At 43.9% G+C, this 15,694-nt stretch overlaps 1 protein-coding gene across 1 annotated transcript in view; it reads right to left on the reverse strand.

The window, feature by feature from the left end:
• Positions 1-15,694, reverse strand: part of DNAJC1 (DnaJ heat shock protein family (Hsp40) member C1) — a 121,185-nt gene that overhangs the window by 48,603 nt on the left and 56,888 nt on the right. The window contains exons 6-8 of the mRNA XM_044295096.1: positions 13,224-13,317; positions 10,904-10,994; positions 3,853-4,025 (exon numbers count right to left, since the gene is read on the reverse strand). Of these exons, the coding sequence (XP_044151031.1) occupies positions 3,853-4,025; positions 10,904-10,994; positions 13,224-13,317 (358 nt within the window). The remainder of the gene's footprint in view (positions 1-3,852; positions 4,026-10,903; positions 10,995-13,223; positions 13,318-15,694) is intronic.

The raw sequence follows: 15,694 nt of genomic DNA on the forward strand, positions 1-15,694 counted from the left end.
CTCTCATCGCCGCTCCTGGTCCTTGCACTGCCGATTCTACCCCTGCGCCAATGAAAACATCAATGTCGGGGGGAGCAGCCAATGGCTGGCGGGGACAGGGACGAGCCTCCCTAGCATCGCGGGTAATGCTAGGGAGGCTCGTCCCAATCCCCACCTGTCCCACCCCACGGAATTCACACTAAGTCATTTACGTTTTTTGCGGCCCCATTGCAGTAAGTGGTTCCGCATACGGACCGCAAAAATAAAATAAATAAAAATAAGTTTGTGTGCCTGAGCCTTTAGACAGAGCCAAATACATTGCTATGCATGTGGGTCAGAAACAGTACATGTGAACAGTTACATACGTACAGGACCATACGACACAGAAAACAAATACAAGGTGTCGGCCCCTTCTGTTTTAGCAAATACATTTATCTCCCATGAAATATGTCTGGAGAACCTTTTCTTGGAATTCTGCATCGCACCGCTCCTCTGTTACTCCTTCTTGAAGCCTATAAATTGGATAACGAGATAGTTGTCCCCAGGCAGTCGGACATGGTTGTATTGGTGGTGACAGTGCCAGACTGTGCTGGAGCGCACCCAAATGACAAAGAGAGATAACACCCAGCTTTACATTTACTCACATTTCCAGGAGGACTAAGAGAGGAACAGTACAACAAGGAGTTCTAAGAAAAGATGCTCCAGAAATTATTTCATGAGTGATTACAAGTACTTGCTAAAACAGACATGTCAGGAGAGGGGAGGCGTTATGGGTTATATAATGATTAATACACCTACAGACTTCAGGGGAGCCGAAACACGTCTTCTTTAAACTGTACAAACATGTGGGTGTATATGAGCTATACCGAGGATGAGGTTAACATGCTATGTTCCATCTAACGCCCTGCGCACGCATGTGTCGTATCCTGCACGCTCATGTCATTTGACATCCTTCAAACGTACAATTGCAAAGGGTGAAATCTGCACAACAATTGACATGCAGCCAGTCAAAGTCTGCACCGCAGGTCAATTTCCACATGGAAAATTTCTGCACCGTGTAAATCTTATCTAATTAGCTGAAACGGTATTAAGCTGTAGGTTTTCCATGCAGAAAATCTGAGAGTTATACGCACCATGTACTTTTACCACAACACTCTGCACACATGTACCATATAACACTGCACACATGCATACCGCGGGACAGCCACAGGTTGTAGCAGGTGGCCCACAGTCCCGGGATGGCTGTGGCAAGTCCCGATTACAACCTTATCTGCGCACTGGGGACACAGATACAGTTAAATACACTGGTGAAGCAGGGAGCTCTCTGCCCCACTATTCCCTGTGCTGTGCCCTCCCTGAAAGGCAGGCACGATGCGGTGACATCATCATCGAGAGAGAGCACAAGGCACAGGATGATGTGCTCCAGGAAAATGGGGCTAGGTGAGTATTACTTTATTTTATTGAATTACTTTTGTGACGGGGCACAACTACTGTGTGGGGTCACAAAAGGGACTGGGCGGGATTGGGTGGTACAGATTACCATTAGTCACAGTTAGAGGCGTGGTTTACTGTAAAAAAAAAATAATTGCTGTGGTGCTATATGCCACTGATACCATCCTTCCTTGGCCTTTTCAAACATTGGTAGGTATGCACATATACATGATCATACAACACTGCATATATACACACTCACCTAAAGAATTATTAGGAACACCATACTAATACGGTGTTGGACGCCCTTTTGCCTTCAGAACTGCCTTAATTCTACGTGGCATTGATTCAACAAGGTGCTGATAGCATTCTTTAGAAATGTTGGCCCATATTGATAGGATAGCATCTTGCAGTTGATGGAGATTTGAGGGATGCACATCCAGGGCACGAAGCTCCCGTTCCACCACTTCCCAAAGATGCTCTATTGGGTTGAGATCTGGTGACTGTGGGGGCCATTTTAGTACAGTGAACTCATTGTCATGTTCAAGAAACCAATTTGAAATGATTCGAGCTTTGTGACATGGTGCATTATCCTGCTGGAAGTAGCCATCAGAGGATGGGTACATGGTGGTCATGAAGGGATGGACATGGTCAGAAACAATGCTCAGGTAGCCCGTGGCATTTAAACGATGGCCAATTGGCACCAAGAGGCCTAAAGTGTGCCAGAAAACATCCCCCACACCATTACACCACCACCACCAGCCTGCACAGTGGTAACAAGGCATGATGGATACATGTTCTCATTCTGTTTACGCCAAATTCTGAACAGAAATCGAGACTCATCAGACCAGGCAACATTTTTCCAGTCTTCAACAGTCCAATTTTGGTGAGCTTGTGCAAATTGTAGCCTCTTTTTCCTATTTGTAGTGGAGATGAGTGGTACCCGGTGGGGTCTTCTGCTGTTGTAGCCCACCTTTCTTTCCCATTCTGACATTCAGTTTGGAGTTCAGGAGATTGTCTTGACCAGGACCACAACCCTACATGCATTGAAGCAACTGCCATGTGATTGGTTGACTAGATAATCGCATTAATGAGAAATAGAACAGGTGTTCCTAATAATTCTTTAGGTGAGTGTATTCATCATGTAACCTACACAGACACAAACGCACCATCACATAACACTCTGCACATCCCCAGGACTGTGACTGTGACGAGGGGACATCCTCTGCATCTGGAGGAAAGAAGGTTTGTACACAAACATAGAAGAGGATTCTTTACGGTAAGAGCAGTGAGACTATGGAACTCTCTGCCTGAGGAGGTGGTGATGGTGAGTACAATAAAGGAATTCAAGAGGGGCCTGGATGTATTTCTGGAGTGTAATAATATTACAGATTATATCTACTAGAGAGGGGTCTCTGATCCAGGGAGTTATTCCGATTGCCTGATTGGAGTCGGGAAGGAATTTTTTATTCCCCTAAAGTGGGGAAAATTGGCTTCTACCTCACAGTTGTTTTTTGCTTTCCTCTGGATCAACTTGCAGGAAAACAGGCCGAACTGGATGGACAAATGTCTTTTTTCGGCCTTATGTACTATGTTACTATGGTACATATACACCATCATATAACACTCTGCACATACACACCATCAAATGACACACTGCACATGTGCAGAGGTCGCAATAACGCCCTTACAAGTGTCATAGATGCCTTTTTACTCCCCGGAAAGAGACTCACGGGTATTTTTACGCATGGTCTTTTTCTAGTCAGGAGAGATGTGCAGTGTTATATGATGGTGTATATGTGCAGGTCCGACACACATGAAGCCCCGCCCCTCACTGACATATATCTCACCAAGAGCAGCTCCAGATTCTGGATTAAACACTACATTGTGGTTACAGGACCTGTGGTGATGTCACAGTCATGTGATCAGCCATGTGTGTGGGAGGAGTTGGGGAAAGACAGGCTCCCTGTAGGACTGTGCTGGTGGAGAATGCAGAGTTACTTTATGTATGGAAGGAGAGTATAAAGCAGGGCTATGTCAGTGTAACCAGTGCATTGTACAGTTTTCTGCGTGTAATGGGTATGTGGTAGATCTGTGTATGTAACATGTGCATGGCAGCGCCAGGCGGGCCCCCGTGCATGGCAGCAGTGGTCTTATGTTTAGTGTATGATGTTGGATAAATGTTAAATTGTCTACATTTATTTCTGCATGGGAGACTAGCAATGGTTTCCTGCAGAAATATCAGCCTCATAACGTTATGTGGGCCTATGCATTATATATGTGAATTACCGCAAAATTTGTACTCCTCCTCGGCTAAAAATACTCAAAATTGTTAAGAGGAGTATTTTTACTCTTCGGGAAAAAATTTAGTGCGACCTCTGCACATGTGTATTATCCACAGTCCTACTTATGTGAAATCTAACTTTCAGGAGCTTCTCGTACCTTCTTTTTCTGCGTTTTATTCCGATTTTCTAACCAGTCATCCACTTGCTCCTCAATGTCTTCGATGCTGACGCCTTGATCATACGATGGGATGAAAGCACCAAAATTAGAATCAGTAGCTGAATAGACAGGAAATTCAGATTTGGGCTTTTTCACTTTTGGCTTCTTCTCTCCTGGAAACAAAGCAAAAGGAAAGAAATCCTTCACACCACTTCTATTTAAAGCATGCGTTCACATTGTACAGTTTTAGGCTCAGGACAAATCTGCCTTATGGTTTCTATTTTAAATGGACATATGACTGCTGAGGTGCACATTGCGAGGAAGTTTACCACTTCAACCGCTAAAGACAAATCCGAAGCCACGGAGCCCAAAAACAGCAACAGGTAGTACTCTTCACAAGTCCTGCTGGGTGGGGGGATATTTAAATTTTTTTTATCCTGGACAAAGCCTTTAAGTTTCCCAAAAATTTCTGAGCAGGGAGGAGGAATCTGATTGGACACGATGGGTATCTGTCCAGTTTTCCCCAGCACCAGTTTTGATAAATGTCAGTATTAGAAACTATTTTATATTTTGGATCAGCTTCACAAGTTTAAAAATCATGCATCTGGATTATAACATATGCTGTATCTCAGGACCAATGCAAACTACAAGTGACTTGACAATATTTTGTGCAGTTCCCATCACATTATGATTCATGTGTGAAACGTAGGGGATAATATTTGTAAATCTTCCTCCCATGAGTTTTGCATTACAGCCCTCCTCATTCTAAAGAATAGGACTGAGCTGCAACACTCGATATGGACATGAGTGGCGCCGTTTCTAAAAAAGCTTTTCCTCACTTTGGAAAACTCCTTTAAGAATTCCTTGGAGCAAGTGGCATTTATCATGTAGAGGAAGTTAATACAAGGCACTTACTAATGTATTGTGATTTTCCATATTGCTTCCTTTGCTGGCTTGATTAATTTTTCCATCACATTATATACTGCTCGTATCCAGGGGTACAACTGCTGCAGAGCAGATATGAGGTGGCCGGGACAAGAGCTGCTGCACATGTGCCTATGTGTGCTGCCACAGTCCTTGCCACCAAAGAGGCCGGTGCTTTTTCCTAGAGTGCTCAAGCACGACCACCGCTGCTGGATTGCTAGGTGGTCATATAACCCCTGGAAACGAGCTGTGTATAGAGTGATGGAAAAATGAATCAAGCCAGCAAAGGAAGCAATATGGACAATCACAATACATTAGTAAGTGCCTTGTAGTAACTTTCTCTACGTGAAAAATGCCACTTGCTGAAGTGAGACAACCCATTTTAATGTTACAATATCCTAAAGGGCCTTTCACACAGGTCAAATGAGCAGGCAATTATCTTGAGTGAACAATTTGTTCCCAATAAACTGCTCAACAGAGGAGGTGAGAGCCGCACTGGGAAGAAGAAATCGTTATTGCTCGCCTCCACCCCTTCCCTCCAAAGAGAATTATGGTTACTGGGTAACAAATCCCCGTCAATGCTTTCACCCAATACACAACCATTTGCTCATTTATCAGGTGATCAGCGGCACCTTTGCACAGGGCAATTATGGGAACTAGTGTTTGTATGATTGTTCATGCTCAGTAATCGGCCCATGTAAAGGAACCTAATTTACAATCCCTATAAAAATTATAATCTGTGATACTAGTGACAGGTTGTCTTTAAAGAGAAGTTCGTCCGTCCAGAACTGAAAGAGGACCAGTGGGAAAAAGTGCTTACTGACTTCCCCGAGGTAGCTGTCAGTGAGGCCCATCGGGTTTCACAATTGCTACTGCTTCATAGGGTGTATAGGACACCAAAAATGTTGCATAAAATAGGGTTTCGTGCCGATGATAAATGTCCTAGGTGTGGGGCTACATCTGCTGATCTCATACACTTAATGTGGAACTGTCCGCGGTTGCGCAGATACTGGAAGGATGTGGCAGACCTCATTGAGAAGGTTTATGGGATTGTTGTTGTCCAATTACCTCTGCTATGTGTGTTAGGATTTACTGGTGGGATTTCGGGACTGAAGGAGGTTAAGTTGGCAATTCAGCGTGTTCTATATCAGGCCAGGAAGCGGATAGCGTCCCGCTGGATCGCTGCAGATCCACCAGAGGTGCAGGAGGTGGTGGAGGCGGTTCACACTTTGGTAAAGCTTGAGAGCTATGTATATCAGAAAAGGGGAAATAACAAAAAGTTCAACAAAATTTGGTCTGCATGGATTGAACATTTCCATTTAGTTGTTTAAGAAAGGGGCGAGTAGGTAGAGTGAGAGGAGACTGTGATTGGTAGTGCATATTCCCGGATCCACTTTTAGGCATTCTGGTAGTAGGTAGGGAGTGTGCTTTTTCTGCGGACAGAAAGGACATTTTATGGATCTATGTCCATGCATTCAGCCTCAAAAAGAAAAGAAAAAGGGGGAAGTTTAATTCCCATCTGACAAATCCCATTTGTCTTTGCCTGGTAGTACCAGATTTCTCCTGACTGCTAAAGTAGCGCTACAGTTCAAGACTGTGGGGATTAAGGTGTTTATCGAGAGTGGGGCAGGGGTCAACCTGTTTGATGCTCAGTTCGTCCATATGCACGGGTTGTCTCCAAGTGCTTTAGAGAAAAACATTTCAATTTTTGCTATTGGTTCTGCACCTCTAATATATTTATCCCAGATGGTGCATGACATGCGATTAAGAGTGGGTGACTTTCATCAGGAATTCATCTCGTGTGTTGTGTTGGAGGGTCTCCCTGCTCCGTTGGTTCTGGGTTTACCGTGGTTAAGCAGGCACAATCCAACCATCGATTGGCAAGCTAGACAGATTCTAGATTGGGGTGATTATTGCGCTGACAATTGTCTGAATACATCTTTTTCTGTTTTAACTACTAAAACATTACCCTCTTTTATATCGGATTTTGACTATGTATTTTCTGAAAGTGGATGTCAGGATTTACCTCCACATCGGGAATATGATTGTCCTATCAACCTTATTCCCGGAGCCAAGCTGGCCAAATCTAGGTTGTATAACAACCTTTCTTTCTGGACCGGAAAGAACGGCCATGAGAGAGTATATTACAAAGAGTTTGGCTAAAGGACACAAGACCTTCCAAATCTCCAGTGGCAGCAGGGTTTTTCTTTGTTAATAAAAAAGGACGAAAGTCTTCGGACATGTCTGGATTTCCGTGAGCTCAATGGGATGTCCATGATTCTTACCCTCTTTCATTGATTCCTGATTTGTTTAACCAGATTGTTGATGCCAAGGTTTTCTCCAAGTTGGACAAGGGGGCATATAATCTGGTCAGGATCAAGGAAGGGAATGAATGGAAGACTGCTTTTAATACTCCTGAGGGGAACTTTGCGAACCTGGTCATGCCTTTTGGGTTGACCAGTGCTCCTGCGGTATTCCAGCATTTTGTGAATTACATCGTGTATTTGGATGACATTCTAATTTATTCTCCAGACGTGGAGACTCATCAAAAACACGTTAGACAATTGTTACAGATCCTAAGAGATAAAAATTGCTATTTTTGCTGTACATGAGGTGCAATTCTTGGGCTACCTGCTGTCATCTTCAGGTTTTCGAATGGATCCAGAGAAAGTCCATGCTGTATTGGACTGGGATCAACCTGAAAATCTGAATGCTCTTATGCGGTTTTTGGGGTTCACCAACTATTACCGAAAATGTATTCAGAACTATTCAACAGTGGTGAAACCCTTAACTGACATGACTAAGAAAGGGACGGATGTCTCGGTGTGGTCTGATTCGGCGTTGCGAGCCTTTTCTGCGGTTAAGGAGTGCTTCGTTTCTGCCCCTATATTGGTGCAGCCGGATGTATCACAACCTTTCATTGTGGAAGTTGACGCATCTGAGGTAGGGGTTAGGAGCAGTTTTATCGCAGGGCCCGTCACCTAGTAAATGGCGCCCATGTGCATTCTTTTCTAAAAACTCTTTGCCGCAAAGAGAAATTACGATGTGGGTAACAGAGTTGCTGGCCATTAAGTTGGCTTTTGAGGAGTGGCGTCATTGGTTGGAAGGGGTGATTTATCCGATCACAGTGTTAAAAAACCTGGCTTACCTTGAGTCGGCTAAACAACTGAACCCGAGACAAGCCAGATGGTCTTTGTTTTTCACCAGATTCAATTTCATTGTCACTTATCGTCCTGGGGTTAAGAACGTCAAGGCAGATGCCTTGTCACATAGTTTTCCCGGAGGTGGCGATTTTAAAAATCCGAGTTCGATACTGTTGGAAGGGGTGGTGATAATTGGCTCTATACCCTGACCTAGAGGTGAAGGTGTTAGAGGCTCAGGGGGACGCACCGTAGTCTTGCCCCTCTGGGAAATTGTTTTTTCCGTCAGAATTGCGTCATAAGGTGTTTGAGGAACATCACTGTACGGTTCTTACGGGACACCCTGGGAGTAGATCCACTGCTGACCTGATCTTTCGTAGATTCTGGTGGCCGGGGTTGCGTAAGTGTGTTGAGGACTATGTGTCGGCCTGTAGTATCTGTGCACGCACTAAGGTGACACATACTCTACCTTCTGGATCTCTACTTCCATTGCCCATCCCGTCCAGACCATGGACTCACTTGTCTATGGATTTTATTACTGATCTGCCTAATTCGTCTAGAAAGATAGTTATTCTGGTGGTAGTAGTTGATCGTTTTAGTAAAATGGTGCACTTTATAGCCCTGCTTGGCCTACCTAATGCTAAAACACTTGCGCAAGTGTTTGTTGACAACATTGTGAAACTTCATAGCATTCCCTCTGATGTGGTCTCGGATCGTGGGACTCAGTTTGTGTCCAGATTCTGGAAGGCGTTCTGTACTCGGCTGGGGGTACAACTGTCTTTTTCTTCTGCTTTTCATCCTCAGACCGAATGGACAGACGGAGCGCACTAATCAGAGTCTGGAGACTTACTTAAGATGTTTTGTCTCTGAAAACCAGGAGGAATGGTCCATCGTTTTTGTCTTTGGCAGAGTTTGCCATAAACAATCGTATACAGGAGTCCACTGGTAAGTTTTTTGGGGGCATATGGGTTTCACCCGCAATTTGGCACATTCTCTGGTTCAGATACTTCTGTTATCCCTGAGGAGGAATGTTTTTCGTCATCATTAGCTTCTATATGGCGGAAAATTCTAAATAACTTGATGAATATGGGCAACAAGTATAAACGTGTGGCTGACAAAAAAAAAAAAAATGTATGAATGGTCAGGACCTAAGTGTAGGTGATTGCTGTGGCTGTTCACAAGAAATATTAAGTTGAAGGTTCCTTCTTAAGAGTTGGGTCCAAGTTTTATTAGTCCATATAAGATCACTGCCATTATTAATCCTGTAGCTTTTCATATTGAACTTCCTCAGGCTCTGAAAATTCATAATGTGTTTCACAAATCTTTGTTGAAGAGATATGTTGAACCTTTGGAGTCGTCCCCCTTGCCACCCGCTCCTGTCATGGTGGATGGCAGTTTGGAATTCCAGATCGCCAAGATAATTGACTCGAGTTCTCCATAGATCTCTTCAGTACCTTGTTCACTGGAAGGGTTATAGACCAAAGGAGAGGATGTGGGTACCAGCATCTGACGTGAATGCCAGTCGTTTGGTGAAAGCCTTTAAGGTTGGTCCTGGGTGTCGGGAGGTCACCCATAGAAGGGGGGGGGGGGGGGGTACTGTCACGGACGTACCAAGACATATGGACGTTCCCGCGACAGGTGGCAGGAGATCTGTGAGACTGGCAACAGGTGGTTTGATCTGACATGTTTTCCATTTGGATCAAATGACGTCTGTGTTGTTTCTGGTGCTTGCCACACCTTCTTTCCCCAGGTGTGGCTATTTTGGTCATTTTACCTTCTCTATTTGTTGTTGTTTCTCCCACTATGCTATGCGGTTTATAGCTTCTGTTAGACTTGTGGTTAGCTTGTGTTAGGTTCTCGGCTGAGTTCCTGGTGTTACCAAAGATAAGTGTTTACTTTCCCTTTTGTATTTTGTTATGTGTGTGCTGTCCTTTACCTGTTTGCCATTAGGCCTCAAGTAGACTCCTGTTCGTCCTTCCCTTCGGAGGAACAGGTAGACTCGGTCCTGACATTAGTTCCAGGGTCCTATAGGGTGAGATAGGATTCTAGGTATCCGGTGTATGAACTTGCCTACCTTTGGGGCCTGTTCATACTAGTAGTCTGTCAGAACTGGAGTTAGGGTTTTCTCTAGGAGGTGTCCATCTTCCTTCCCTAGTTTCCAGGCCTTATTCTGGTATCCCCTTTCCCTCCTATGCTCAGTGTGGCGTTTTTCTCCCACACACGAGCGTGACATTAACTTTTCATAACCCTGGGGTGACATTGTAAAAAGGCCTATTTACACGGGGTGATAATAACCTGAATGATCGGATACAGTTATTGCCCAGTGCAAACATGTCCACGAAAGTAAATTTGCTCATTAGCTGCTGATGACATCTTTTGTGCTGACCTTAAAATCCTTGTTGGTTGGCAGCACAGCCACTAATGTAAAGAGGCAACTGCCTGTCACTTGTAATGGACACATGAGAGATGATAAAATGAACAATCAATTCCATGTGTAAAAAAATTAATAAAAAAATACATACAATACTGCGCAAATGTTTTAGCCAGTTTTAGAAATACAGGCAGATACTTATCCATCATGCAATAACATCAGGGAAGCATCTGAATTTATTCTGCGTAAGAACAACGACTAGCCTACATTCACAGAAGATCTGTGGTTAGTTCTCCAAGATGTTTGGAACAACCTCCCTGCTGAGTTCCTTCAAACACTGTGTACAAGTGTACCTAGAAGAACTGATGCAGAAGGCAAAGGCTGCTCACAGTAGATATTGATTGGATTTTTTTCATTTATCTTTTGTTCAATCATTTTGTTAGTTGATATAAATAGACTAGTAACACTTCTATGTTTGGAAGCATTACATTACTTTCAAGCATTTTTCCACACCTGCCTACAACAATTGCACGGTACTGTGTATATCAGCAATCGGAGCTCATTACGGGCAGTTTATCTGAGGCGGGTGCATGATATATGTAGACAACCGACATACTTAGCAATGACTCCAGCTCTGCTTGGGCTTCAGCTTCCTCTTTTTCTTTTATCTTCTTCTCATTGTATTCCACATAAAACTGCTTCGCCTCCTGTTCATGTCAACGAAAGTAAATGAATATCAGACACATTTAAGACACTGGTTAAAAAGTCTCACATTCCTCCATTAACACCCCAAAAAGAGTCGACTGCTTTTCTGATGAAGATTTCTCACATAATGCACCTTTTCCAAAATCCTGCAAGTGAGACAGACGTTCCCATCTACTCCACTTATACCAGCAAGTAAAAAACCACTACAGCGAACGGGAAATATTAGAGAATTTTGAAATTTTGCAACCCCATAGAGACCTAATGGACTGAAGTACTTCATGAAACATGGTTAGCCATAGATGCAGTCAGCCTATATGGACAAGCAGTGTGGACTGTTCTCATGTATGTACAAGGAGCCGACATTCACAGGCTAAGATATGGGTAAACTATTATAGCACATTTACAGGGACTGCCAAAGTTTGCCTTGACCGCAAAGTATTTTTTTCAGTAAAAGAAAAAAAATATATAAAATTTTCTTTCTTCTAGAAATAGCACCATTCCAGTGCATGTACACTGGTACTGTCTGGTGCATGGGCCGAGCCTAGTAATGGGGCTCATTCACCTAAAAGAAAATAAGCCCATGGACAGACACCACACGGTGAAAAAATTTAAATAAAATCTAACTACCGTAAATACATAGCTCGCCCAATTTCATCACCTATAAGCAGATCAGCATTTTAATGGCTGCTGCTGACAACTCCATGGTACATTGTGCCCTAGTTTATACATAACTTCAGTTCCATTCAGGGACCATGTTACTTAATTCATTTTGCGGTGCCAACATCGTAAAACAGCGCTCTTTCCCAGCGGCTGTATATCACTGGTACAACCTGCGTATCTCCAACAGTAGGGGCTGAAGTGTACAACTGGGAGAACAGCTGGCGTCTCCGAGGTTTCCCAGGATCCAGGGGCTCAGCATGCGCTGATCCTGAGTTACAGCATGTATTATAGCCCAGAGATATAGGCTCAGCATGCATGGTATGTATACCAATAAAAGGAAGGGTCACAAGGACAAGAGGTGAATGCACTAAGCTGGGTCCTACACGTAGAGTAAAATGCTGGTACTTTTAACCAATAACTGCACGCACTGTAAGCTCAAGTAAACTTTTACAAGCTCTTACAATTTACGGCACATATTTAAAAAATAAAATAAATAATTCAAAAATGTGAGAAATGAAAAGTAATGCTACAGCATGCATGCTACATAGGGTACAGCCATTTTTGCCCCTCCATATTCCTGCAGTCATAACTATTTAGATGCTGGCCTTCTGTTCAATGATCATTCCATCCTTTAGGTTGTGCCGTTTTCGGCTGGTAAATCTCTCAGGCCACTACTTTTTGAGCATTTTTATAAATTATTGGCTCACCGCTGCCCCATGTGGCCTATTATGCTTATTTAATCCAATGGCGGTGGTCTAAGTCGACTGGCAGGTGGTCGTGCATGCACAGCTCCTTCTCATCCCTACATAGCCCAGGGCGCATGCACAGAACCGATACTAGGCAGACTCCATGCGCATGCACTGTGGAGGGAGTACAGGGGTAAGGAGGTTGCGCTGTCAGGTCGTCACAGGAGCAGCATTATAGCAGCACAATGCACAGCCCACCTACACCGCCTTGAAGGACATGGATCTCCGTGGGGACAAAAAGTTGTAAACTACTAGCATTTTAACGAATACGACCTTTTGCGTCTACCACAACCTTTAGGAGTGGAAATCTTACAAGGCTTACTAAATAATCGGATACTGTGAGAAACATCCCGGCTTTGCACGTGGAGGGACGCTACGGGCCTCGTCTATCAGATCTGTAGCAGGAGCAGATTACATTTGTACAGAAGTATCAGCGTCGCGGGCGTCAGCCTCGCCTGACAGATTCTCTCAAGGATACGACTGCTGTTGTCTACATCCGGACAGCCTGTTATTACCTGTTGTGATCATTACTCCAGCATCATATCAGCAGTATTTTCATATGAAGGATATAACTAGGAGAATGGCAGCTGCCACGTGGATCGAGCGTAATGCATATAATTCACAACAGAACCAATGCTTTTCTAAGATGGAAAAATAGAGCTAAGATAAGAAACCTCATACTTCCAAATACGTGGTAACGTGGAGGAACACCCAGAGCAGGAAGTGCTTGTTTAATCTTCACATTACAGAGGGTGGAAGAAGTAGGCATTAGTGAGCAAGCGCTCTGTGTCCGATTACGCTTCTCTGCACAGACGTGGCGCTTACCTGGAATAGCTGAGGCAGGGACCTGACCGTGAGATAAAACCAGAGTCCCAGCTTGAATGGAAGCAAATCCCGCCACTGTGGTTTTTCAAGGACCCTTCGAAAAGATAAAAGGGGTGACAAAATAAGTGGGCAAAAAATGACAAAAAAAATAAATAAATTAATTAATTAATTAATTAATTAATTAAAGGGTCGTGAGGTTAATTTTTGTTGTAAAAATTAATGGCTTAAAAAAAAAATAAAGAAAAAATAACGATCCTTTACTGCTCCCGATCTGATACTTCCTGGTTCTCTTACTGATCTCTACATTCAGGCCCCTCCCAACAGGAAATGTGACCAGCCAATCACTCAGTGCCTTAGTGCACGGCCTCAGGCAATCACGTTCCATGTCCAGAAGGACCATAATGTAGACTGGCAGGGAACAGTCAATTTTGCCCCAATTTCTTTTTTTTAATACACTTGTGTCTCGATATTGCTGTTAATGCGCATTTGCCAGCGCTAACTGCGCAGGAAATTATCTGGAAGAGACTGGTTCCTTCCCAATAGCTGCCTACTCATCAGTGGAGGTAAAGAGCTGCCTATACAGGCAGCAATCACCTTCACTGTATGGGGACGAGGGATAGCTACTTCAATACGGATTCAATCATTCTGGGCAGCAGACTGTTGATTTATTGTGCTGCATAAATTATGATTTCACCCAATGAACAAGTATCTTGCGCATTCATTGGGTGATCTGTGGCACCTTTACACTGGCTGATTATCGGGAACGAGCATCTGTACTGAAGCTTGTGCCAGACAATTGCCCCATGTTAATCCAGCTACACAGAATCTCTATGGCGCCCCCTGCTGTTCTTTTCATTCTCTCTCAGAACTCTATGTCAAGTGCTGTGAATATATTATTTTTTTTTAAAATCACTTTTAGCGCGCTGATCCTTACTGTCTAGTCCTAGCAGGAGCCACTTTGCCACCATGCAAAGGAGGATGCAGAAATAAGCTCGCTAGCATTTGTGACCACCAGCAGTAACACATTAGGTGGACGTCCTGAAAGGGAATGACAGGAACGCCACAACAAGCACATAACAGCAATATTTAGACACAGGAACATTTAAACAATTATTATTTCTGTTCTGCAAGATCTAACAGAGCGAATTAATGTTTATTCATTGGACAGCAATGTATGGCGCTGTGCTTGGTGAGCACGGAGAAGACGGTGGTGCTCAAAGGAACACCAGTACAGCTAAATCGGTGGGGGTCCCAGGTGTCGGACCCCCCACTGATCAGATACTGATGACCTAGCCAGACAATAGGTCATCAGTATTAAAATCTTAGAAAACCCTTTTAACCGCACTGAGCGCAGATTACTTTATAGAGGGGAATGGGGCAGCTAAGGAAATTTTTAGAATGGCAGTTCACTTGTCGCCATTGTTCCATTGTGTTCAGGGCCGGTTCATGTTGCACTGCCCCATGCGCCCTGGCCACGGCTACTTGTGGCTGTGAATTAGGCCACTGTACTTTGTATCTCGTCTCAGTTTTGGTTAATATCCCTGTCTGTGTGTGTGTGTGTGTGTGTGTGCACCTATTACTCTGGTTGTCCCTGGTTCTGCAATCTCTTTGCACATTCTGTCTGTGTGTGGATTCTGTGAGGTCTGTTCCATGTTCTTGAGTCTGTTCCGTACATGGTCTGAATTCTGTCCCAGTTCAGTTTTTCAAGGTTTTCCAAGTTCCAGCTCTTGTCTGATCTGCCTTGCCAACTTTCTCCGTGTGGACTTACCATCTCTGTACTCTTTCTTTGTGCAATTTTTATCACCAGATGATGAGGTATGGTGGCTGGCGAAGTGGTAGATAATGGCACCTCTGATGTGCTATCTTGCTGATACCTTTCTCCTATACTTCTGGCTAACAGCTGTGTGCTGGTACTTGTGCATATAGGCGTCCACAGGCTTTGAGTTGGCCTGGATGTTATCTAGGTGTCTGAGCTGTAGTCCCTCACCTGCAGCAAGGTCTGCAAAGCTGTGGGGAGCTGGTCACTCTGCTGACTGTAAACACTGAAGCTTTTCAGGAAAGCTGTATCTTGGATTTTCTTTCACACTCTCTCTGGAGTGGTGATCTCACAGAAGAGATGGTCTCAAAGACCCTTGGAGCAGAAGCAACTGGACATGCTTCCTCTCGCCAACCATACCCTGCCCTGCTGGATGTATATACATGACAAAACAATAGGAACAATCCCAAAACATTTGTAAATACCCCCAAAATGTGGGGTACTGCACACATACGTCTACACAGGGGCTGTAGACATGGTAGGTTGGATAGCATTAATCCGCAGAGCTCCTTTATTTTAGATGTACAGAAGCAATAAAACGGCTACAAAAGTATACATACAGCTATGTCCTTCCTTACCTTTTCTCTTGATCCGAGACATCCATAGATCAGAGGCTGGAGATGGACAGCCATAAAAAAATATATATCTTTTGAGT

Source organism: Bufo gargarizans, chromosome 5, assembly GCF_014858855.1.
Source record: "Bufo gargarizans isolate SCDJY-AF-19 chromosome 5, ASM1485885v1, whole genome shotgun sequence".
Lineage (NCBI taxonomy): Eukaryota > Metazoa > Chordata > Amphibia > Anura > Bufonidae > Bufo > Bufo gargarizans.